Source organism: Hydra vulgaris, chromosome 12, assembly GCF_038396675.1.
Source record: "Hydra vulgaris chromosome 12, alternate assembly HydraT2T_AEP".
NCBI lineage: Eukaryota > Metazoa > Cnidaria > Hydrozoa > Anthoathecata > Hydridae > Hydra > Hydra vulgaris.
This window is the reverse complement of record NC_088931.1, coordinates 38,305,056-38,331,902: the sequence shown is the minus strand read 5'-3', so window position 1 is coordinate 38,331,902 and position 26,847 is coordinate 38,305,056. Positions and strand designations below refer to the sequence as shown.

The window sequence follows — 26,847 nt, the reverse complement described above, 5'->3', positions numbered from 1 at the left end:
TTTATCAACATACTATTTTGTATCTCCAAATATATATTTACATATGTACTAATATGAATTTTTAATATTAGTTATAAAATATTTCTTTTTTTAAAAATAAATAAAGAGTACGACAGTTCTTTGTATGTGGTTTATAAAAAAATTAATTGTTATATTTGTTGATAAATAAATAATATTTTGTTCCAATGAAAGTTTCAATTGCCTTTGAACTTCATGATAAACTTTAAAAAAAAAAAAAGGTGGAAAACGGCTCGACAAAATTTATCATTTTTAGTATATAAAATATTGTTAAACCAAAGCAGAAAAAGTAAACGATAAGAATCGAACAAATAAAAACCTACGTTTTTAAACCACTTCACTATAGATTATTTAAATCTATATCTTTTCAATGACAATATGTGCGTGAACGTAATCCATTGCATGGTTGTCCGGATCATCGGAAACACGTTTTACATAAATGTTGAAAAACCTATCCACTATATCTCGTCTTTCCGCCTCTGACCGATGTTTCGACAATGCTATAACGCATACAATACAAAAAAAAAAAAAAAAAAATTAAGCATTTAACAAATTTAAAAAAAAACTCCACCAAAAAGCGTAATTCAAACATGAATTGATAAACCAAGCGAAAATTCTTTGTTTTATTTCAAAAAAAAAAGTGAAACAAAACAAATTGTTTAAATAAAAAAATAATAGTTTAGATAATAAAATTAAATAAAAAATAAAAATAAAATTTATCTAGTATTAGATTTGGGAAAAAAACCCTCTTTTTTTTTAAAAAACTTTTTTGTAACACAACACAATTTTTTATTAAATTCAGATTTTTTATGATTGAAAATTCATCTTGTTAAAATAATAATAACGGGTGATGCGGAAGTTATCGGACAAAATAAAAACGTCAATAACTTATTTATAAAAAAAAACAAACTACTATTATATTTTTTTTAAATAAAGCATTTATCTTTTAATAAAAATATATTATTTTTTATATGAAAAAACACCACCATCTGCAATTGATCTCAATTTAGCTCTGACGCCTTTCATATGCGACTGTAAAAAGTTTAAATCAATTTCTTGTAGTTTTAGTTTAATGCGATCAATCAAAACTTGCTCTGTTGAAGCTTGCCAATCATCCTCGTAAACCTTCTGTGCCAAATGTCCCCAAAAATTTTCAATTGGCCGTGCTTGAGGCACATTTGGGGGATTGGATTCTTTATCAACGTAACAGACATATTGGTCCACCCAATTTAGAGAATCTTTAGAATAATGAGAACTTGCTAAATCTGGCCAAAATAAATAGTTAAAGTCTCCATGATACTTGTGAATAAATGGAAGAAGTCGTTTTTCTAAACATTCATTAATATAGATTGATGAATTGATCGGTACAATCTTGGAAGTGCGAAACAATAACTCGGACATACCATGGTCAGATATGGCTATCGACATTAATAATTTTTTTGGAAATTTCTCTTTACCTATAAAACAAACACTTTCTGGGCATGTCTTTTTGTTGTTTGTGTAGTATCCAGAATTTCCAGGCATGTTGTCCCCTGCAAAACAAAAGTATTTTTCGTCATCGATGACTAGAAGCGATTTTGTGTTATAGAGTTGGTTAACTAGTTTCCTGCTTCTTTTCTTTGCCTTTATTTGTTGTTCTATAGTGTATTTTGGAGTCTTTTCACGTTTTCTATATTTAATATTCATTTTTTGTAACTGACGACCAATTGTCGATTGATTTACACCGAATTTAATACCTATTTTTCTCTGACTGACCCCTTTTCGATTGTTGACAAATCTCGTTAATTCGGCTTTCTTTTCTCTAGTCCAGGATGTCGGACGACCAGAGTGCTTTCTATCAGAAAACGATTGAACAATTTCAAGTCTTTTTTGGTTATCATATATTGTACTTCGAGCAAATCCTTCCTTTTCAAAATGATCTACGATTTTTTTTATTTTATTCTAGGTTTATTTACAAAAAACATTTTTAGCCGCTTTTGAAAAGATTCTCGTTCAGCTGCATTTAACCTCATTTTAAATAATTGTGTTTTAAATAATAAAGTTTATATTTTATAGAACGTTTATGCCTACGCATAAAAACACAAAAACTAATTATCATGCTCAAATAATGAAATTAGGATTTGTCCGATAACTTCCGCATCACCCGTTACTTTAACAATTCGTCAGCCGAGAACCAAGAGGCCGCATGTCCACATTTTGTGTTTTTTCTGATTATTATCAATAAATATTTAACAATCAATGGAGTATGTGTTTAACAAATCTAGTTTCAAGAATGATAAAACTTTTAAAAATATTTAAAAAATTAGTCGGGCATTCTTGCAGTAAATCCTAACAAATTAAATTTTAAAACTCGATTTTCTCGGAAATACAAAAAATGGACATACTTGTCTTTTTTTTGTATTTCCGAGAAAATCGAGTTTTAAAAATGAAATGGACATTTCTCTATTCATTATAATTCATCAGCCGAGAACCTCTTGGTTATCAGCTGACGAATTATAATGGATAGAGAAATGTGTTCTAATCCAACTCAAACCTTTTCGTTTAATCCAAGGTTGGCACCTAAAAACCTAAAATTGAAAACCCAAAATGCTACCTAAAAACCGAATAAACTTTCTCTTTGATTTCAGAATGCGATTTGGTTTATTTTTTAGCATTATTATATAAATTACTTAAGCTTTAAACATTCATATCTCAGGCATAAATGTTTCTTCAATTTTTCTTAATTATGCACACAATTCTATTGTTAATTTATATTGTAAAAATAACATAATAAAAATAAAAACTAACATTTATTTTATTTCAAATGAGAACTAATATGACCGAACTTTGAACATCATCTTATAAGTTCGGTCACTATATGCATTCCTATTAACACATTGCAATAATACAAATTTAACATCCCAATAACACTTCACAATATCACAAATTTGAGATTGGAATAACACATCGCAATAAAAAATTGCAATACCACAAATTTATCATCAAAAATTATAAGTTAATGTTTTTTTATAACAAAATAATGAAACAAAATCATTTAACTCAATTTAAAAAAAGTTTTTTTTAAAACTAACGATAAAAAAACTTTTTTTGTCTTTTTATTATTTTTATCTTTTTATTTTTTATATATTAAAATCGACTAATACAATTTTGAAATCAACTAAGTCGACAATTTTAAAAGTAAAAATCAATAATTATTTGTAGCAAATTTATTTAGATTCTTGATAATACTATGTTAAACTTCACTATTTTATGTTAAATTTTTATCAATACTTTCAGAGTTTGCTTATTTGAAGTTTAAAATTTGAAATTTTCATTAGCAAGCTAATTATTAGTGTGGTGCAATAATTATTAGTGTGGTGCAATAATTATTAGTGTGGTGCAATAAGGATTTATTTTTTGTAATTGGTTCACATACACTCAAGTCACATTTTTCACAATCAACATTTCTAGTGTTGTTACGACTTTTAAATCATTCGACTGTCGACTAAACTGACTAATATATTTTTTAAAGTCGACTAAAATCGACTAGTACAATTTTGAAATCAACTAAGTCGACTTAAAGCTGATTTACTCGAAATAAATTTTGGTCATAAATTTTTTTTGAAGTTGTGATAAAAGTAATAAATTAATTTTTGTTCGCTTTTTATTTTTAAACATTTAAATATTAATGAAAGTAAATAATGTAAGAGCAGGGCCGCTTTAGAAATGGAGTAGTTTATTCTCAAGCCCCAATGATTTAGGGTTGTAAATACTTGCTAAATATCAAAAAGTCTAAGCAATCATATTTAAGCAATGGGATTGTATAAATGAAATTTAAACTTTAGAGTTTTGCAATTTAATTTTGTCCAGGGGCCCTGAGTTAGCTTGGAACGGCCTTATATAAAAGTATTTAAGAAAATCACAAGCATAGAATAAACAAACAAATAAAAAAAATATTGATGAAAAACATAACCGAAAGTTTAATAAGGTATAAATGTTGATAACATGCAATGAATTAGATAAAACTTTAAGATAGTAAACAATTAATAACATGTAACTGTTATTAATTGAACAAACAATAATTAAGGATTGAAAAAGTTAAATCGAATAAATAGATATAATGATTTTAAGATTATTAATCAACTAAATCAACTTTTAGTTGATTAGCAGAAAATCTATAGTCGATTAAATCGACTATTCGATTTTCTGCTAAAAAGTCGACTAATTTCAACTAGAAGCCAATAACAACACTAAACATTTTGCAACATTCCTACCAATACATGTCTTCACAGTTCTGATAATTTCATATTTCAATAACACAAACATATAAACAGTATAAATTTTAGACTTAAAATGGTTAAAATAAACTTATATAAAGCAAAATCAATGTTTTTATTATAAAAAAAAAGAAAAAAAATCTCATGTAAACAACTGTTTCTTTTAAAAATGCTTTCATAATATATCTGTGAATTTACTCTTTTTCATGCGATTCTGGGCATAAGGAACCATGACGTACTATTAAATATGCACGCACACAAAATTATCAGATATGTGAGCAGTCTATTGTTTAGTGATGTTTAGTGACACATTGCACTTAATTTATCAAAATGATTAAAGTTAAAGTATTTTAGAATTTCACTGATTTTGAAAAAAAAAGCGTACTTAATATTTGATAATCAAAAACTTTTTTTTTTAATATAATTAACTTGACAACTCTTAATAATACTAGTATTAAATTTAATCATTTTATTCAATACATTGCTTATTCTAGATTTCAATAGTATGCATAATTTCAAAAATCGTGTTTTGCAAACAAATTATTTCAACAAATTTCAAATAAAATTTTTTATAATTCGTAAGAACGAGATGACAACATATACTATTGTAGAAAAAAAAGTTTGAATAAATTGTTTGTAAAATAGCTGTAAAAATTGTTTGTAAAAACTTGAAATACGCATGCATTTTTGTTATTTATTCTTAAATGACTAAAGTTACATGGCGACCGAGCTTAGGTGATTTTACAGAAAAAATAAAATAATTTAAAAAAATTTTAAGAAATTCTCTAAGTCCTAATTTTACTTTCTTTTTCAACTAAAAAAAAAAAAAAACACCTCAGAAAATAAAGATGTGTGGATTTGATTATATGAAACCTATATACTCCCAGCTGTATGTTACTATACCTACACTAGAGACCTTGCCACCTTTATTTACATTAAATTGCATTTCAATTACCTGATAAAAAGGTTGTGTTGCTCCAAGTTCGTAGAGTTAATATAAACTTCTCTGCATGTTTTCGAGCAGATTCTGCATTTCTATCAATAGTTGGCTTTTCCATCCATTCTTTATGAAATGGACATTTAACTAACACAGTTTTAATTGATATCAACTTTAAACCTGATTTGAAGACTGCAGAGTCTTGCAAATCAAAAGGAGCTCTGAATTCTTCAATAGTTCGGTAATAGTTTATGAATGTGATGTTGTGGTATTCCTCCTATAAAATATTTTAGTTATACTAAACAGCAATATTATACTCTACAGGGTGTTTGAATCTGAAATAACTTTAATTTGTAACAGCTGTAGTTTTTGTACTAAAATGGCTTCCATTTATTGACAGCTGTCAAGTATAAACATTGTGGTTAGTAAGCTTGTTGAAGTATATGATTGAATGATAGTTTATCATTGTCAAAAATTATTTTAAATCTGGTGAAAATTATACAGAAGTTGGAGAAAAATTTTGTACGAAATATGGAAAAAAAATTGTTTAACAAACTCCATCATTTAAAATATTGCAAATAAATTTGAGAAAACTGGTCTACTTCAAGATTAAAAAAATAAAATTTACAGTCATAGTGGTCATTCCCAAGAAAACAATGTTGCTGTCAGTGAAAGCATTAGTAAAGTTCCAAACATCAATTTGTCAATGTTCACAGAAACTATGCATAAAACAAAACACTTTATTCAATATTTTGCACAAGAATCTATTAAGAATATATTTATTCTATATGTGGGCAAATTAATACCTAAAATCTTTTACATTGCAGTTTGTACAAAATACAACAACTATTGCCATCTGATCACAGATTAGGTTGTACATTTGTTAATTTGTCTCTTGCAGCAAAAGAAGAAAATAATGATTTTTTTAACCAAAGTGATCTATAGTGATAAAGTACACTTTGAAATTTGTGGATATGTAAACAAACAGAATTGCTAAATCTGGTGTGCAGAAAATCTATGAATAATATTGGAAAGACAGCTGCATCTAGAAAAAGTAGCTGTTCGGTGTGTGGTTTTTGGTCTGGTAGATTAATTGGTTCAAATTTCTTTGAAAATGAAACTGGACACACTGTTACTGTGAACAGTGTTCGTTATTAACAATGATTATTAACTTTTTGTATGACAAATTAGAGCATATTGATGCAGAGAATATGTATTTCAACAGAACAGTGTAATATTTCATACAGAATTAGAAACAATCAATCTTTTGTAAAAGAAATTTGGAGATCAAATAATTTTTCAAAGAGGAACTGTAAATTAGCCACTAAGGTCATGTGATTTCTTTTAATGGGATTTTTTAAAGAACAAAGCTTGCACTAATAATCCTCAAACCATCTGTAGCTATGTATATAATATATACATAGTATATATATGTATATATGTATATAATATATATATAATAATATGTATTCATGTAATATATGCATATATACAACTATATACATATTACACAATATGTACTATGTATATAAATGTACATATAAACATCTAAAAAAACACATAATCAACAAGCAAATTACTTAAATTAAACCACAGGTCAATATGTGCTGAAAAATATTGCAAAAAGATTGGAGGCCTGTAGAACTGCAAGAGTTGATCACTTATCTGACATTCTTTTCCATTATTAACTGCTGCATGGCTACTTTAATATTCATTAAAGTTATCTGCTTTTTTCACAAAAATTATGAGCTTTATCAAAAAATTAAAAAGTTAATTCAAATTTGAACACCCTAGATATAATATAAAAATATATTACTCAAACAATCTTTGTTCAACAAAGGAGCAAAAAAATGTTTAAACAAACCTCGCTAATGATGCCAAGTTGAATCATTTCTCTTGAAATACTATCCATTACACCAAACATCGAGTTTTTAACAGTGGTTTTACCAAGACTGTAATTGTTTTCATCAATGCATAATTGTACCATGACCATAAAACCACCTGTAATAATATCTTAAATTAGAAAATGCATTTAACAATCATTTTAAATGTAGCTTCAAAATTGCAGAGTGTCATATATATATATATATATATATATATATATATATATATATATATATATATATATATATATATATATATACAACACACATATATATATATATACACATATATATATATATATATACACATATATATATATATATATACATACACACATATAAGTATCATACACACGTATATAAAAGCATTATTAAAACAAAGATAATTAACAAAAATTATCGCTAAAAAATATATCAAAATTGGCACGATAAAATAAATGTCTTAATTACTATTCAATAAATCTTTTACTTGCTTTTTTGCAAGATACACATCTTTTTTTTTTGTATAGACTAACAAGATTGTTGCAATTTTTGGTTGGAACTCTTTTCTAAATGGTACCTAGTTCTTGATTCTGGCTATTTATGGATCTTATTTGGACCTTGAATAATCTTGATGTGACCTTGAGCTGGTCAGAGCAATAAACCTTTTTTTTTTATCTATGCTTCGATTGTATGAGCTTTGTGAGCAGTGCCATATCCTATTAAAATTGTGACCATTTATTTCAATCAATCATAATGTCTACTGATAGAACTATGCCGTTCTCTAATGTCTCTATATAGGTGTATTGGTTAATCCAACCTGTATAAATATTACACACAGCTACTACACTGCCATCTTTGATGCAACAAAGCAATTACTATATTTTTTAGATTTAAATCTTTTACCAAAAAATTTCAAATTATTACTTCAAAATTACTTTTATCACTGAAAACTACTTGCTTTCACTTTTCCAAAGACCACCCAATTCTTTCCTTACACCAACTTGTGAGTTGATCTCCACCACTAACATAATTTTGTGAACTGATCTCTGGCCACCAGCATTGCTTTACTAACAGCTTCAAAAACACCAACATTTTCCCCAAGTAAAATGTTTTGAACTGTATTAATAAAAAATAATGGAAAAAAAAAGAATTTTTAATCCTCTTGCTATTTCTCTGTTACTGATAACAGAGCCATCCTTCATACCTATGCCACTTTGCTCGCTGCTTTTCGACCCATTTCTGTGTGTCTTTCAGATCTTATCAAAATTTGGAAGAAGGCAATTAAACTGGTCATCATAAGTAATGTTATGCAACCTTTTGTATACAATTGTGAAACTAAGATGTAAAATAATAAAATTTTGGAAAGTTAAAAAAAAAAAGTAGAACAGAAATCATTTGAAAAGTTTGTGTCAGGGATGCAGAGTCTCAAAAATGACTCCAGATTTGAAAGTCACAAAATAATTACTTTACCCTAGTTTTGGTATCCAGGAGCTCTAAAAATATAAATAAGTTTATGGACTACTGATAGGAAAAAAATTAAGACTTTTAGGTTAGAGAAACAATCGTTTTTTGAGCCCGGAGTCCTTAGTTATAATGGCGGCAAGGACTCCGGGACTCCGGGCCTAAAAACAACAAGTTTCAAGTCATTAAATCTCATGTATTTTTTTATTACAGCAGATAATAAGTCAGCAAACATGTTTAGAGCTTCTGGACCCTACAGACACGGAAAAAGCAGAGATATAAGCCGGAAAAAGCCGGAGTCCTTTTGGGACTCCGCATCCCTGGTTTGTGTTTTTTTTTACAGCATTATGAACACTTTTTTATGTTTGAAAAAAAAAAAACTAAATATTTTACTTAAAATGATTTAAATTTAAAATAAAGTTATTTAGTTAGTTAACCAGTTAACCTGTTTTTTGCATTTTATTAAAAATCTTTAAAAAAATATTAATAAAAACATCATTTTGAATTTTAGTCATTTTAACTAAAACATAACACTTAGATAACATGTCAAACAGTGGCTTGTAGAGTTTAACTCCAACAAAACTAAGTTATTTACTGCTAATAACTATTGCAATCTTGTTGACATTCCTATATTCATGAATAACAACCCTCTCACTCTCAGAAAAGGTCTAAAAACAAATTGTAAATGTAGTTGGACCAGCATATCTTTTTTGTTTTTACAATTACTATGATGGTCACTGCTAAAGCAAGCTATCATCTCTAGTTCAATCCACCAAAACTCATTCTTGCTTGGCTTGTCATCAAACAAAGTCGTACCCTTTTACTATATCTGCGCCTCCATGCTGTAAATTTTTTTATTCATCTAGTTTATTTCTTTGCAGATTAACAAATTCTCAAAACTCTAACCCATCTTTATGCTTTCCTAACTCATGCAACCTGCATCTTTTTATGTGTAACAGTTAACCGCTTTATTTCTTTTTAACCTTATACTTTGTTTTCTAATAATTCATAATTTAAAAGTGGTTGCTTGCAACCTTGTTGGAAGTGAATTATTTTAAAAATATTTGTCAGTATTTAATAAATAGTAAATGTATAAATATATTTATAATATATAAAGTATTATAAATTTTTTCTCAACCCTAGCTATCAACCCCTGCTAAATCTTATAACTTTGCGACAATATTACATCTAAAGTGGCTCTATTTGCTGGCGACTCAACTCAATACTCTTGTCTTGACTAAAAGTCTTCACTTTTTGATTTTTCAAAACAAGCAGCTGATCTTTAACCTGGTCTCTCTGTAACAGCTTTAATCTGATCTCTCTGTAACAACTCTCTGATCTCTCTGTAACAGCTTGGAGCTTGCAGTGGTTTGTGGATTTTAACTTGAACAAAACTCAATTATTTACTGCAAACAACTACCACAATATTGTTGATAATCCTATATTATTATTAATATATTCCTATACTATATAGTTCACATTTTCTATATTGTTGACATTCTTATCTTAGACAAAGTCTGCTAACACATTGTAAATGTAGTTGGACCTGTTTTATTAGCCAAGCTTGAGCCATCCTCCCATTGCCGTAAAATTGCATTTTTTTTTTCCTTCTACAAATACTATCATAGTCACTTCTCAAATGAACTATCATCTCTAGTTTAATCAACCAAAACTCATTCTTGCTTGGCTTGTCATCAAACAAAGTTGTACCCTTTTACTATATCTGCGCCTCCATGCTGTAAAATTTTTTATTCGTCTAGTTTTTTACCTCGCACATCAACAAAACCTCAAAACTCTTACCCATCTTCATGTTTTCCTGACTCATACAACTTTGTCAGACTTCAGTTACCTATTTCCTTGCTCTTTAACCATATCCTTTGTTTTCCATAACTTATAACTTAATAGTGGTTGCTTGCAACTTTGTTGTATAATTAGTTTATATATATATATATATATATATATATATATATATATATATATATATATATATATATATATATATATATATATATATATATATATATATATATATGCCAGTATTTTATAAACAGTAAATGTATATATAAACTTATAATATATAAAGTAATATAAAAAATTATAATTTTTTCCCATAGTAAGGCTATCAACCCCTGGTAAATCTTTTATTTTGCCCAGGCCCTAGCCACTTACTAGCCGTATCCACAATTTATTTTGGGGTTTTATATCTGAGTTTTCTTTTTTCTAGGTAAGTTGCCTTCACTACTGTTAAGAAGCATAACCTGCCAATAAGAGGCAGGTTGTAATGGATTGCATCTTTCTAAGAGCACAATTTTAGTACAATGAAAAACAATCTTAGTTGCTAAAGCTTACACACAATTATTTACTAGATACGCTTTTGATAATAACATTGCATCATACATATTTTATGATTTCTTTTCAAATGCTATAATTTAATATAAAATAAAAAATGGTGCAGAATTCTGAATTACTGAACTACAAACATGAGTTATAACCAGAAAAACAAAGAAAAGAAACAATTGAAAGTTTGATCATTAAATAGTTGGTTCAAGTAGAAGAATCAAATGCAGAGAAAATTATTTGATTATTAAATCCATAGTCATAATAACAGATAGTCTGGCCAGTTGGGCCGTTCTATTGTTTTCAAACAATCAAAGTTAAAATTTTGAAATTTATGTGGAAAATAGTTTATTTATTGTGCCCAGACTACCAATAAGGGCACAAAAATCTTAAAAATGGCAAACTTTACAGATGAACAGTGCTACGATTAATTCATATTAGATCTAGAATCAGATTTTTTTTTTGAAAATATAAGTTTATCAATAATGTCAGTTATTTTCTTGTTGAAATTGGGAGAAGAAATTCAACCAAATTTACTTCTACCAGTGTATGATAAAAAGTCGGAGCATAAATTCAAACGCCACATAACAAAGCAGCATTCAAATAGTGCCTCTTTAATACATGATATAAATGCATAAACTGAGGTTAAGCAGTTAGCTTAAGCAGACCACAGAAGTCCTATTTACTCAACATACAGACATGTCTCACTTAAATTATTTTTCAATATACGTTTTTACAAAGTAATCAGAATATATTGCAAAAAGGAAACTGATTTATACGGAAATAAAATCAATAACACAAAATGAAATAACTAGTGAATACCAAAGTAAAGAAACGAAAAAAAAGTATTCAAATAGCTTCTTTTGTGTGAGAGCATTTTTTCACAAGAGAGTTTTTAGTAATTAAACCTAGAATAAATGAGTTTGATATTTTGATCTAATTAAGTCCTGTAATTTGTTTTTAAATACAAAAAGGATTTATGCAACTTAAGGGGTGGGAGTGGGGGTGGGGAAATGCATGTCTCCACCCTTCACCCCCTGAATCCATCACTGATAAACATGTAAGACTTTTAACATGTTTATTGTAAACAATTGTTTAAAGATTTATTTAAAGTTAATTGTATATTTACTATATAAATGTATATAGATATCTATATAGATATATTACTATATATATTATTTAATAGATATATTTACATATATAGACATCTATATAGATATATTACTATATATTTATTTAATAGATATATTGACTATATATATATCTTAATCTTTTATTTTTCATAACATAACTTTTGATCGATTAACGCATATTAGCGATTATTTAGTGATAAACTACAAAAAAAGTATATATTATATATAATACCACAATTTTAAAACAAAAATTAGTTACCCGGAACAATATTTTAAAAGTTGATAGAGTGAACCTTAATTTTAAAGCCCTTAATGTTTTGGCATTAACGACGTCAGACGGCAAGTAATTCCAAATACTAACAAACCTGAGAGAGTAAGAATATCTACAGACATCAAGTTTACACTTTAGTTTACATAATTTAAATTTGTGACCTTGAGTGAAAAGGAACAGGTCATTTCAGAAATACTATAAGTAGTTTTTGGAAAAAATGACTTGATGAAGTACAAAATCATGTTATATGAGAGTATATACATACATACATGTCATATACATACATGTTAGATCTTTTAGTCAACACATAAGTCGTAGACTGAAAGGTCTGAATAATGTGAATTTTTAAAGCAACATTTTATTTATTTTCATCCTTTGAAATAATCTTTACAATGTTTTACAACATAACAATATAAAGATTTGAAAAATTTATACTTGAGCTGGCAGAAGATATGGGGCCTTATAATCCAGCCCCATTGTTACAAATTTAGATACAATCTTGTATATTATACACATGCATAAATTTTTTTATTTTTTTATTATTTTTTAACGTCAATTTAATAACATAACTTTGAAATCCCAGCATATTGCGGAAAAATACATATTGAAAAAACAAAATAAAAATGTATTGTGTTGATAAATATTAAATAACTAAGGTTGAATAAAGGCTTTAAAAGTAAGTTAGTAATTGTTTATAATCAAAATTAAATATGTGTCTTGTTGCATTTTTAAAATGTAGAGTAGAAACTATAGTCTTTATATATTATATTATATATTATATTAAAATCGAGTTCTACAATTGTCGCCCTTGGCAAGATATTGAGAAGTCAGATTGTTTTAATATGCATATATACATACATATAATTTACATATATATATATATATATATATATATATATATATATATATATATATAATTTACATATATATATATATATATATATATATATATATATATATATATATATATATATATATATATATATATATACACATACATATATATACATATATACATATACATATATACATACATTAGCACAAACTTAATTAGCACAAATTAATCAGTTATTTTGTGAAAACAATTCAGCACAACAGAGATATTACAAGTTTTCACAACACAGGGATATTACAAGTTTTTGTTCTAACTTATTAAAATGTACCTGGTGTCAAGTACCTGGACTTGGATCCAGAATCGGAGACTCGGCAATAACTGGTTCTGGCACATCTCTAATGCACATACTTAGTCATAAAACAAAGTAGAAATTTGGCTGACTTCTCACTGTCTGAATAGTAGGCCTTGTTTTAAAGCATTAAGCTACTAGCAGAAGTTAACTGAAGGCTTGAAAAGTTGTAGGTTGTATATAAAATAAAAACATGATGATGCCTAAAAGTTACATGATGCCTAAAAGTTTTGATGCTAAAAGTTACATGATGCCTAAAAGTTACATGATGCCTAAAAGTTTTAATGTGCAAGGAAAAAAACTTGATAAATAAAAGTTTTTATAGCATAAAGGGAAAGGTACAGTAAAAGGATGCAACTTGTTGAATAAGTACCAAGCAAGAATGAGTTTTGGTTTATCGTAATAGAGATGATAGCTCATTTGAGCATTGATGGTATTTGTAAAAAAAAAAGAAAGAAATGCAACCTTGCAATAATGGGAGAGTGGCTTAAGCTTTATATAAAGAAACTAATAACAGAGTGAAGATTAATCATAGGATAACTGGAGAGGTCACAGTATTTTCTAAAGTTTTGAAAATTTGAAACCACTTATTTAGCACTTTTTTTGGAAGCCATAGTGATTTGGAAGTTTAACAATGGGTTAATCTGTTTAACTGGCAGGAAGAGTATGGCCATTAGATTCAAGAGTCAAATTTGAGTACAATTTCTTTGCAAATGGCCATGCCTTATTCTGGGAAGAAGTAAAAAGATTAGACCCATGAATTACAGATTAAATATTAGACTTACTTTAATTAATGTAATTGTTGAAGATTAACCAAAAGTCTCTAGATCCTAACATCTGATATAAGAAACAAGATTTAGTAAACTGAGAATAACAGAGCTTAACATCAGACAAGACCTTTTTACATTGGCTTCTTGGAATAATAAAAGGACATTTGTTCTTAAGAGAGATGTTCTTGTAAAAAAGATGAAAAAAATCATTCAATGTTTAATAAAACAACTGCTCAAGACGGTCAATAATATGGAGTAGAATGAGGCTTGACTTAAAATTGAAGATCAGGAATAAAAGCTTCTAAACTTTTAGTCCAAAAGGAATAAAAGCTTCCAAGATGCACTTTATGCATACATATTATGGATATAAATATATGTTTGCTATTATGGTATAGTATTAAATTAAAAACTACAAAAGCTTAATCTCTATTAAAGCTTAAATATAAGTTGAACGTAAAAAAAAAAAAAAAAAAACCATATGAAGAAATATATGTAACAAAAATTTTATTTATCATCTTGTGAGCACAAGAACATGTATACAACTTTTGATTGCAATAAAAAAAATTTACTTAAACTTCTATATAATAATAAATAATTTATAATTTATTTATTTCTTTAATTGTAATTATTTATTTTTTTTGCTTGTAAAACGCTGATACTTTACGCTGGAAGCAAAGATTATAATTATATAAATTCTGATAAAATATATATGATTTAATTTAAAACTAATTCAATAAAAATGTATAACTTTATTCTGATAAAAAAAACATAACTTAATTTTGATTAAAATTATATATTTAAGTTTATTAAAATTAAAGTTAATGCTTGGGTCTAACTTATCTGTCAAATTTCAAAATATTACTAAATATTGTTTTTAACATTTATTCTTAAAAAAACTCATTTTTATTGCAATTCTTTTTTTGGTTTTCCTTTATGAAGATTTTTTTTTACTCAAAATTAAATTTTAAATAAACATGTTCTTTAGCTGTATTAAAAATTTGCACAAAATATAAGTTAAACCTTTTTTTATAATGCAAGTAGAGACAAAAATCAATGATGTCATGTACTGAAACTCTTAGGAATAAAAGGCGCTTGAATAGCAAGTCTGTAGACTACGGCTTATATTATGCTGATTTTTTGGCCTACAACAAAATGGAGAAGGCGATTCTTCAACTAAAATGAAAAAGTTAGTTTTTCTTGGTATGCACTTATTCTTTTGCTTTAATCAAAAAAATTTAGCCCAAACATTTTTTTTTATCATTCTCTTTAATATGAACACAAAATATCTCAGAGGTTTGGGATCTATTTAAAAAATAATCATTTTAAAAATGTAACATATTTTTATTCATTTATACAATTGTTGAGAAAAAAAATTTGCTTATATCAAAAATTTCAAAAAATGTAATATTAAATTTAATTATTAAATATAATAAAAAAAAAAAAAAAAAAAATGAAAGAAAATAAATTATTTCCAAATAGTAATAATAAAAAATGAGTTAAATAATATTTAACTTGTTTTGCGGTAATTAATATTATTTCAGTAATTTAAAAAAGTTAATGTCTTTAAAAAATAAAAAAATAAAAAGAATTTTGTTGTCAAACTTTATGACGTCAAACTCACATTAGGCTAATCTGTTAATCATTTTTTATTTAAAACAAGGCCTGCAATAAACTATTTGATAAGCACAAAATAAATATATGAAGGAAAATGTTGAATAAAAAAAATTAAATAAATTGAATGCTAATTGATGCTTACATCACATGTGTTTCAAAACACAGAAAATCTTTTACAAAACTGGGTGATAAGATGAAAAAGGAAAGAACACAGGAGCTTGCAAATAATATAAACAACTTTAGCAATAATGAGTGTCCAGAGTAGGACATCCAGTTGGAACTTTTTTTTAAAAGTTTGAACCTGAATATGTTCTAACTATTAGGGAAAAAAGTTCGAACTATTTTGAACTTTTTTTAGTTATGTTAAATCAGGCAAAAGCAATTATTTGTTTATCATCATCAATTAGGACAAAAGTAAATAACATCAATGAGTACTTTTCATAGTTTGCTTTAAAAAAGTTAGTGCATTTAAAGCTTGTTCATTTAAAGAACTTCTTATTTTATTAGCAAAAAGTTCAAGATTGGAAAAGAATCTTCACTAACTTCATGAACAGTTTAAATACTACCACCAACTTCAGTCCCATCTTTATCATCACTGTAACCTTGATCATAATCTACAGCTTCCATATCATTTTCAACAGGGTTATTATTAGAACCATGTGCATCAACTATGTTTTTTGTAAAAAGCACATCAATCACACATAGATGAATGGTGTGGTTGTAACACATTTGATGTTCAGGTTTAGTGTCATGATCAATTTTTTTTATTAAGCATTTAAGAATTTCAATTTTGTGCTTTGTTTTTAAATGCCTCGTAATAGCTGTTAATGTTGAGCCAGGTGTTTTAAGAATAATTTTACAGAGTTTACATTTTGAACTCAGTAATTCTTTGGAAAATACTCAGATCTTCTAGTTGTGCTTGCATCTTCAAACTTATCCATATTTTTTGCTTTGTGCAACTAAAACTCTTTAGCTCGTCAACGCTATATTAACTCGTCTTTTTCTTTTTTAATTCAGAAACTTTAACAATCTATTTTATGGGTATCACCACGAGATTTCTTTAACAATTAAAAATATGTAATGCACATAACTATTTTAATTTTAAAACTTAAAAGTAACATTCTAGATCCTTTGTGACTTAAACTTTAAAAGTGTTGCTTTTGAAAAAAAGTATTGCACAACAAAATTAAGAGTAACAAAAACAGTCTAAAAAAGTCACAGTTTAAAAAAGGTTTTGGTTTAGCTATTAAAAAATGATAATAAAGAATCTAGTTTTGATATATATACATGTTCAAACTTTTAGAGAAAAAAAGTTCGAACTTGAACCTCTTAAAAAATGACAAAAGTTCCAATGTTTGAACCTATACATAGGTTTATTCCATGTCAAATCAGCAGGCTCATGTCACCCCATGTTTTAGATTTTGCTAATTATTTTATATGTTATAGGGTTTATGAAAATTAAAAAAAAATCCTGAAATTTGGAACCTCCAACCCCTTACGGTTCTTGAGATATTCAGGATTCAATTTTCTTATTTATGCTGACTCAGCATTTTTGCAAAATACTGTTTTGTTGTTAAATAACAATATTTTATGAACCAAATGAGGTATCATCCAGTAATTTTGTACATAGACAATCTCCGACATGGCAGATACAAATTTAAAATTTAAAATTTTTTTAACCACCATAATTACATGTTAATTAGATAATAAAGGCATATATTTTGGGATTTTTCGACAGTCAAAATGGTGATGTCACCTTGATTATTTTATTTGAGGCATTGTTATAACTTACAATATAGGTACCAAACATCACTGTTAAAAAAATATATATTACTGCATTTTTCAACTTTTTAAATGCAGCCTTTTAAGTTATATATGCTGAGTCAGCTAACTTATTTATGACAAAATTAGCTATATCTTAATTTTATCTTGTAAAAAGATATAATTAAAGTCTTTTTGAGGGCAATAATAAATTTGAAATTTATTTATATTTTTTTTGTGCCTAGGGTAGGCTCAAAGTATGGGGAGGGGGAATAATTAGAAAAATATTCTTATTTATTGAAGCTAACTTTTTTTGTAAAAGACCAACATTTTTTTAAGTATAGAAACTTTACGAGGTTGTAATCTGAATGCATTTAAAAAAGACATTTTTTGTAAAAGGCTATATTTATAAAAGACATTTTTTTCTTTTATAGATAAAACCTTTTATTTCCTTATTATTATATTATTGCTTCTGATTTCACGTTGTAAATATTAGTTTCCAGTCACTTTGCAGAACTTTTATATTTTACTTAACTAATTAATAAGCGTTAAATAATTACTATATGATCTGTAAATAAAATAAAAAGTAATTAAACTTTAATCATGTATACGAGGAAGTCATATAGTATGGCACATCCAATTATATGGATATTATAATAAAATGTATAATTTACCATTAACTAAATAATGTTAATAGTATTTCTAAAAAATATTTATTTTGTAAAATATTTGAAAACTAGACTTTTTGAATAAATTTAAAAGTTGGAAAATATGTAAAAGTGTTCTATTGGATTAGAATGTAATGTTGACTGTCACAAGCAAGGTTTAACAAGAAGACAAAGTCTTTTAGACCTATCAACATTTTCAAATGTCGAAAAATACAAGTTATTATGGAGAGCTGGTTTAATTGATTGTGGAAAATTGTTTACAACAGTTTGCTATTAACATACCAAACACTTTGGAGTTGCATTTGAAAGAAAATTTCAGAAATGCTGTAATCTATTACAGCATTTCTGAAAAAAATAATAAAGGCAATTTTAATATTATTTTCATGATTAGAATGATTTAAATAGTAATTAATAAACTAAATATATAACTATATATATATATATATATATATATATATATATATATATATATATATATATATATATTAGTTTATAGAAATGATTGTTTCTTATTTGTAATAGGAAATGTGAAGATATCGCTATCAATAGCAATATCTCTTAAAACACAAGATGTTCCTGTTATATCTGGGTGGAAATTATGCAGTAGTTGTTACATAAGGGTACATAAGGTTACCTTATACGAAAGGCTAGAAAAGCTAATAAAAAAACATGGAATTTTGTATAAACAACCATCAAAAAAAGGAAAGTCACTTTCTTTGATGATGACCCTATGAAACCATTGATCTAGTTCATAGCTTTTATCAAAGTGACAAGTACACACAAATTATGCCTGGAAAAAAAAGATTTAGTCAGTATAGGGTACAGGCAACATGCAAAAAAGACTAATATTTGATGATGGGAGTATTTTGATTAATTTAAAAAAACTTCATGTAGTATTTAAATCTGAACACTCTAATTTAAATGTTGGATTTTCAAAGTTTGCAGCCTTTGCCCAAGATAGTGTGTAACCACAAACTCGTCTGGCACTCACAGTGTTTGTGTCTGTATCATCAGAATGTTAAGTTGTTAACTGATACTCTTAAAATTAACAAAGACTATAGAGATTTAATAGGAATGATTGTTTGCAATCGGGATAATCTAGAGTGCACGTTATATCGATGTCTACTATGTCCTGGTATTACTGTTTAAAAAAAATTCTTAACAGGAAAATTTGATGACAGTGATAAAGAAATAACAATTAATCAATGGGAAGGTACTGATAGAACTACACTGATCAATCAATAAATCAATATTGAAGATGTTATTGACCTTATATGCAATAAAATAGATGAACATACATCTCATTCAATTATAGCTAAAAGAGTTTTTAAATCACAATGAGTGTATAGTATTAGGTGACTTGGTAGAGAACTTTCAATTTATTGTTCAGGATGAGGTGCAAAGTTACCACTGGAATAAACCAAAATGTACACTTCATCCTATTATTATATACTATAAATTAAATGGTAAACTGATATCTAAGTCATTTTGCTTTCTTTCTGATGAAGTTGAGCATGATGTATACTTTCTACAAATTAATAATATTAAAAAATTCACTGATGGATGTGCAGCACAATATAAAAACTTTAAGAACTTTAATTAATCTTTGCCATCACAAAGAAGACTTTGATATTGATGCTGAATGGTTTTTTTTTGCCACAAGCCATGGTAAATCTGCTTGTGATGGTATTGGGGGCACAGTAAAAAGACTAACTGAACAAGCCAGTTTAAAAAAGGACAATGGCTGGATAGATTTTAGATGTAGATTAGATGTTTGAATTCTGTGTAACCAATATAAAAAACATTTAATTCATTTTGGTTTATAAAACAGAAATAAATGAAGTTCGATCATCATTACAACAGTTTACTATGGGAAGAACCTTGCCAGGAACAAGATGCTTCCACCATTTTATACCAATTAATAAATGTACAATTTCTTTTAAAAAGATGAGTCAACAAACTGATGTTCAAACATTTAACCTTGTGCAGATGCCAAATAAGCTGGTTGTGTAGCAGGTTATTTATAATCATATGGATTATGTAGCTTGCAAGTATGACAATTTTTGGTGGATTGGAATTATAACCAAAAAAGATAAAAGAGAAAGAGATTATAAAATTCAATTTATGCATGCACATGGTCCCAGTCCAAGTTTTGTTTGGTCCGCACGGGAGGATACGTATTGGGTCCCATCAAACCATGTTTTATGTACCATTAATCCGCCATCTACAACAAATGGTTGCATATATAAAATTTCAGAAACTGAGTTAGATGAAAAAAATATATAGCATAAATATAGAATTATTGAAAAAAATCATAAAGATTTATAGAAAAATTTCTGACGCATTATTACTTTTATATTTGTATGTTATTTTTTCAAATTCAGTTAAGATTCATGTGAGTATGTGTAATTGGCACAATTTGGCTACAAAATTCTCCTAGTCAATACCCCAAAATATATGCCTTTATTTTCTAATTTACATGTAGTTATGGTGGTCAAAAAAAAATTTCAGGATGTTGTAAATAGATTCCCTTTGAAGCAAAAAGAAATCCTAATTTTCTTATTTGCTTATTACTAAGTATTAACCCTATAACATTTTAAAGTTACATTACGTATAGTAACATAAACGGGATTCGTTACGTTACGTGCAAAATGTCCGTTATTTTTACGTAACCGAAACGTAACATTTTGCGTAACAATACGTAACACTGTATTGTAACGTTACGTGCATATTGTCCGTTATTTTTATGTGACCGAGACATAACATTTTGCGTAACAATACGTAACATTGTAACGTAACTCAGCTTAAGCATATTAATGTACATAAGAGATACATTTTTCAAAAGAAAGGTTAAAATTTTATATACATTTTTGCTAGTGGGTTTATAAAAACTCGTGAAGTGTTACACTTGTATTATTGACAAAAAAAAAAACGTAACGTAACAAAATCTAGATATGAGACGTAGTTAAAATACATTCAAAATATAGATTTTTTTCAACATTAGTTTACATTTCAGTAAAAGAAATGTAATTTTGCGAGTAGAAACTTTTTTTTTCCTCGACAAATTAGTTACAAAAAATATATTAACTAATTAAGACGAATCTATTTTACAATTTAAATAAACGATAATACTTAATAGTTTAAAAAAAAAAATTTTTAGTTACAAATGTCTCAAACGCATTGTTAAATACCATAACTCATGATCATGAATTACCGTATTTAACAAAAATGTTTTATTTACAATATTATTTAGGTATTTGATAACTTATGTATTTGATTTTTAAAAATGCAATAACATGTTTCTCAAAAATATTGTAATTAAAAAAATTAACCCATGGATCAGTTAAACAATCTAAGGTACTTATTACCTTTAAAAGTATAAACTATTGGAAGTAACATAACCTAAATCATTTAAGAATTAAAATGTTTTAAATCTTAAATGCATCTAATTGAGGTATTTTAATTATGTTAATGCAAATAAAATACGTCACAAATAGAAAATTTTTTACGTTAACATATGTCTTTTTTTTTTAAGTGTAACAAATTATGACATAACATAACGTTAAAAAAATCTATGTTTGAGACATTTTAGTTACATCTCAAATCTAGATTTAGTTACGTTATGTTAAGTCTCAATTGGTTACACTTTACAAAGTTAAAAAAAAATTTTTTAGACGTAATGTTGCATATTGAGACTTTATATTTTTTGGTGACAAAGTAACCAATTGTGACAAAGCTATTTTACAATAAAATTAAAATATAAGACAGTATTTAGCAATACAGTAACGATAAACAAACATATACTGCATTATCAAGTTTATTTACTTAATATTTAATTAAAAGTTAGAGAATGTAACCTTATTACCAATTGTATCAGATTAAGACATAACGTAACTTTAAAATGTTCTGGGGTTAGGAAATGCATTAACATTTAACTCTGGACTAGGGCTTCCAGTTTGAACATGGGGTAATTCCATGTCAAATGAGCAGAAAAAAAACATAAAATGTCACCCCATGTTTTGGATTTTGCTAATTTTTTTTATGTTATAGGGTTTATGAAAATTAAGAAAACCTGAAATTTAGAACCTCCAATTGCTCTTGTTGGAGTTGCACTATTTACAAACCATATGAAAACAATATACCTTTAACATAGATACCTTTAACATAGGTGAATAAATAGCTTTAATGCATTTCCTAATGCTTAGTAAAAAGCAAATAAGAAAATTAGGATTTCTCTTTGCTTCAAGGGAATTTCCAACATCCAACAATTTACTTGGAGGAAGAAAAAATCCTTACAATTAACTATATTTCAAATGGAAAAGGTGTTTCTGATCAATAATATTGACTTGTATTATTAAAATTAATTCTTTTTTGAATATAAATAAAGATTCCAGTAGATACAGTAGATAGTTATGAGTACCTAATATGATTTAAGGACGACTGTAATAGAGTAGGGCAGCAAGCATCAATGAAATTGAAAAAATGATTAAAAGCAAACCAAATATGTTTCAGTACAGACTTATTCCCCTAAAATTAATATACCACCAAAATAGTAAAAACACGACATTGTGGCAAATTTATTCACCAAATGTATCAAGATCATTACATCCTCTATTTTGATAATGATCTTGTCCCAACTACTGATAATGCAAGAGAAGAATACAATGCCAAAAGGATGTGTTGTCGTTGGAAAAAATTATATTAATATAAAAATTCATATTCAAGATACAATGAAGGATTTAAAATTTCAATGACTCATCAGCAGAATAGGAAGTGCCATTTGTATACTTTGTAAAACAAAAATTAATAAATGGACAGATAAGAAAATTCTTGGTAAGATAAAATTATAGATAAAAAATAAGATAAAAAATATAAGATAAGATAAAAAATAAGATAAAATTTAGATAAGAAAATTCTTGAAAATTTTTCGATTTATTGATCATCAGAAGAAATATGGATATTGTATGAAAAATTAGTTAACTACGATGGTATTATTCCTACTAAAACAGAAGATTTTAATACATGAAAAGGACTGAATAAAAAACCATAAACTAAACCTGATCAAAAAAGCATATGCATTACTTATTCATGCATTAACAGGACTACTTAGTTTTTAAAAGCACTGTAGGGGTTTCATATAGATTATAGACTGTTGAAAAAACAAGACCACTCGGTAAACCAATAAATAATGCAAAAAGAAAATAAACAGGGTTAGGACTAAAATTGGATATGTTGCTATTCTGGTGAGAATAACAAGGTAGATTTTTCTGAAGAACTAATTTCTACCAAAAAAAATCTATGCGTTCCTATGTGCATTTATATAAGTAATATGTACAATTATATAAGTAATATGAATAAATTTTTTAATATTACCTAACTTCAACTCTTTGGCTCTTTGTAATAAAAGTTGTTCCCAGTCATAAGCTGCTTGTACTTTGAACTTTTTTTTTTCATTATCTAGTGTAATTTGAGTATGATGCAATCCATTGGTTATATTACATGGCTTTTTTTGAAGCCAATGCATAGATGTACTAGAAAACCCAAAATGTACAGATTGTGGAGGAAAGCACTGACGATAGAAACTGCAACCTGTTGCTGAGTAAAAAACATTTGAGAAATCTTTTGCATACGATTGACAACCAGGAATTAAACCTAATTTAAAGAAAAAAAATTATATATGTATATATTTTTTTGAGCACAAAAAAATAGTTACATTAAAAAGATAAGATAACTTTTCTACATGACAAAAGATTTAATATGAGCAGCAACCACAGTATTATTTGTTTGTAAAAAAGAGAAAGAGACAATCTTACAAGCCTGGCTGCTAAAGCAGGTCCAACTATATTTATAATGCAATTTTTCAAGTTATAATTCAGAAAATTTAGTAAGAGGGTTGCCATTTATCAATATAGAAATACATTATTGCAATAATGATTAGCAGAAAACAACAGAGTTTTGTTTGAATTAAAACTCCCCACCCGTGGTAAAAATATTTTCTTGAATATTGTAGTTTCCCTACCATAAACATAATTTTCTTGTGCCTTATTTAAGCAATTTACAAAGTTTTATATATTCTTTAGAAAGTACAATTTACAAAGTTTTACATATTTTTTAGAAAGTAAGCATTTCATTGAACCTTTATCATTTTAATTTATGAAACTTTAAAAAAATTTATCACACGATTTTGAATTCTAAATGCTCCTAAGTTAAGAGTCTTAACTTCTTATAACTCATAGCCATGTATTAGATTAGTCTAATCTAATCATTAGATTGTTTTTTTAATTTTAAATAAGTAGTATAGTCTTGAATGTCTTAAGTAAAAAATTCAGATTGTGTAACCATTGTTTTTAATTATGCAATTTGCTAGTTTTTCAACAGTTAGTTAAGCAATTAAAAAAAGGACTGATATAAAAATAATATAAATGTCCAACAATATAAGTAAAGGTATATACACATTTATGGATATTTAGAAAACCTTTAATATTAAGTTGAAAAAAAAAACCATCAAATATCTTTCTTAAAATACCTAATACATAGTGTAGGCAAAAAGACAACATCAACACATAAAAATATGTTAGTTAGCTTGGATAAACCATGACTTTCACCTTAAAGAAAGATGAACAATTTATATTCAAATCAAAGAAGAAAAAATCATAAAAGAATGAAAAGAAGAACGACAACGACATATACGTAATGCTTTTGTATACGTTATGCATACATAACGCATTCAAAAAATTTCAGCAGTTTTTAATATACTTTGTCAATTTACCATCAAGAGCAAGAAAAAGAGATAGAAAATCGTTTGTTGATTGATCTTCATACATGACATGAACATTTTTATCATTTCCGCAAGTTTCTTTCACTTTTTTTATACATGAATAAATTAATGGCATGGAGGTTCCACCATCTCCAGCTCCATAGTCAGCAAATACAATCGTTTCATCGACTAAAAACTTGCATAAAACTTTTTCTACTACGCTATTAACCAGAGACGCAGCACTTAGGTTTACATCATAACAACCTTTTGTAAATTCTGAATAAAACCCCGTTCCTCGTTTCCAGAATGGAATGTGACTGTGAGGTGCAGTCATTATTGACTTTCCTCGAAATGGTGGAAACCTCTAAGCTCCCGATAATTGCTATGTTTTAAAAGAAATTTCATTGCACATTTCTTCACATACAGAATGCACAGTAGGAAGTCCCAAATTTTTTCAAAAGTTTGAAAATCAGTATGCGCTAGGTGCCATGCGATTAATAATTTTGTTAAAATACCAGGTCAAAACGGCAGTCTTGTATTTAGGGCATGCGCATTAACAAATATTTTTCGGTAGTGTTTTTGAATTTTTTTTTTTTTAGTGTTTTTAGTGTTATTATTTTTCTCACAGATTTTTTTCTCAATATTTTTTTGACAAGATATGCGAAATTATTTTTCTCGCACATTCGTGCGAGCAAAATAATTCCGCATAACTTGTCAAAAAAAATTTGCCGAAAAAATTCAGCCGGTCCCACTAGCTCGATGAGCTTACTTCAATTATATTTATCTCTTATACATGTCATAAATTATTCATAATATTTATCTCTTATACATGTCATAAACATTAGAGAGAAACAAAACAATAGGATACTAGAAGAAACCCAGGAACAAACCCTTGTAACTGCACAATTTATCGCAGATCTTAAAAATCACAACCTCACAACCTCGACCAATACCAGCTCCTAGACAAAATCAGGAATTATTGCCGTAGTTTATATATATATATACATATATATATATATATATATATATATATATATATATATATATATATATATATATATATATGTACAAAATTCCACGAAAAATGCACACATAAATGCTAGTGCACCGCACATATTCAAAATGCATAAAAAAAGGCTAACAATGGCGTTTTACGTGTTCCACAGTGGATTGAAATAATTAAGCTAAATGTTTGAGGTATATAATATACATTCTTGGCTATTAACCCATGCATTTAAAACATATATGCAAGTCCTTTATACCCATAGATCATCCAGGTCATATTTTAAAAATCTGGAAAATTATTTGGGTAAAATATCCGGAATATATTTTCCCTTATATTCCTCCTAATTTTGCTTTTAGTTGAGTTGTTTCCAATTTTTTAACTTTACTTAATTTTTGTATGAGTAATGAATAAAAAAGTTTAAAAAACCAACATATCACAAAAATATATATTTAAACTTGTACGTATGAAAAACATTTTGGATACCCTGAAAAACTAAAAATTGAGAAAAATATCCGGAAATATCCAGAGAAAGCTAATCCCTGGTTGGTTATACCTCTGAGCTACTTGGGACTTGCTTGTGGTATTCGTTAATATATTCTTTATAACAAAATACAAAAACAGCAAATTATATATTATTGTTAAGCTTATGAAAATGCCTTGTTGTAAAGGATAACGGTAATCATTATTAAATAACACGTATGGTCATCATTATTCAATAATAGCAAGCGATACATATAAACGTATAAAAACGTATTCCATAAGAAAACACAAGAAAAACATAGCACACACGTGATGTGTGACAAAATGTG

At 27.0% G+C, this 26,847-nt stretch overlaps 1 protein-coding gene across 1 annotated transcript; it reads right to left on the bottom strand.

Moving 5' to 3' along the window:
* On the bottom strand, positions 1 to 25,536 carry LOC100209108 (uncharacterized). The gene is made up of 5 exons (XM_065813157.1): positions 25,045 to 25,536; positions 23,649 to 23,927; positions 7,076 to 7,212; positions 5,230 to 5,488; positions 1 to 518 (listed from the first exon to the last, which is right to left on the bottom strand). The coding sequence occupies exons 1-5, from the start codon at positions 25,364 to 25,366 to the stop codon at positions 376 to 378; spliced, it is 1,140 nt and encodes a 379-aa protein (XP_065669229.1). The 5' UTR covers positions 25,367 to 25,536; the 3' UTR covers positions 1 to 375.
* Between the last annotated feature and the right edge of the window lie 1,311 nt (positions 25,537 to 26,847).

What these genes read in the sequence shown, in the direction of transcription:
- LOC100209108 (XM_065813157.1), bottom strand. Translation starts at nt 25,366, where the DNA reads ATGACTGCACCTCACAGTCACATTCCATTCTGGAAACGAGGAACGGGG. An exon ending in AGCCAAAGAGTTGAAGTTAG is followed by an intron (nt 7,213 to 23,648) that starts GTAATATTAAAA and finishes ATATTATTACAG; the next exon opens with GTGGTTTTATGGTCATGGTA. An exon ending in AACTTGGCATCATTAGCGAG is followed by an intron (nt 5,489 to 7,075) that starts GTTTGTTTAAAC and finishes AATATTTTATAG; the next exon opens with GAGGAATACCACAACATCAC.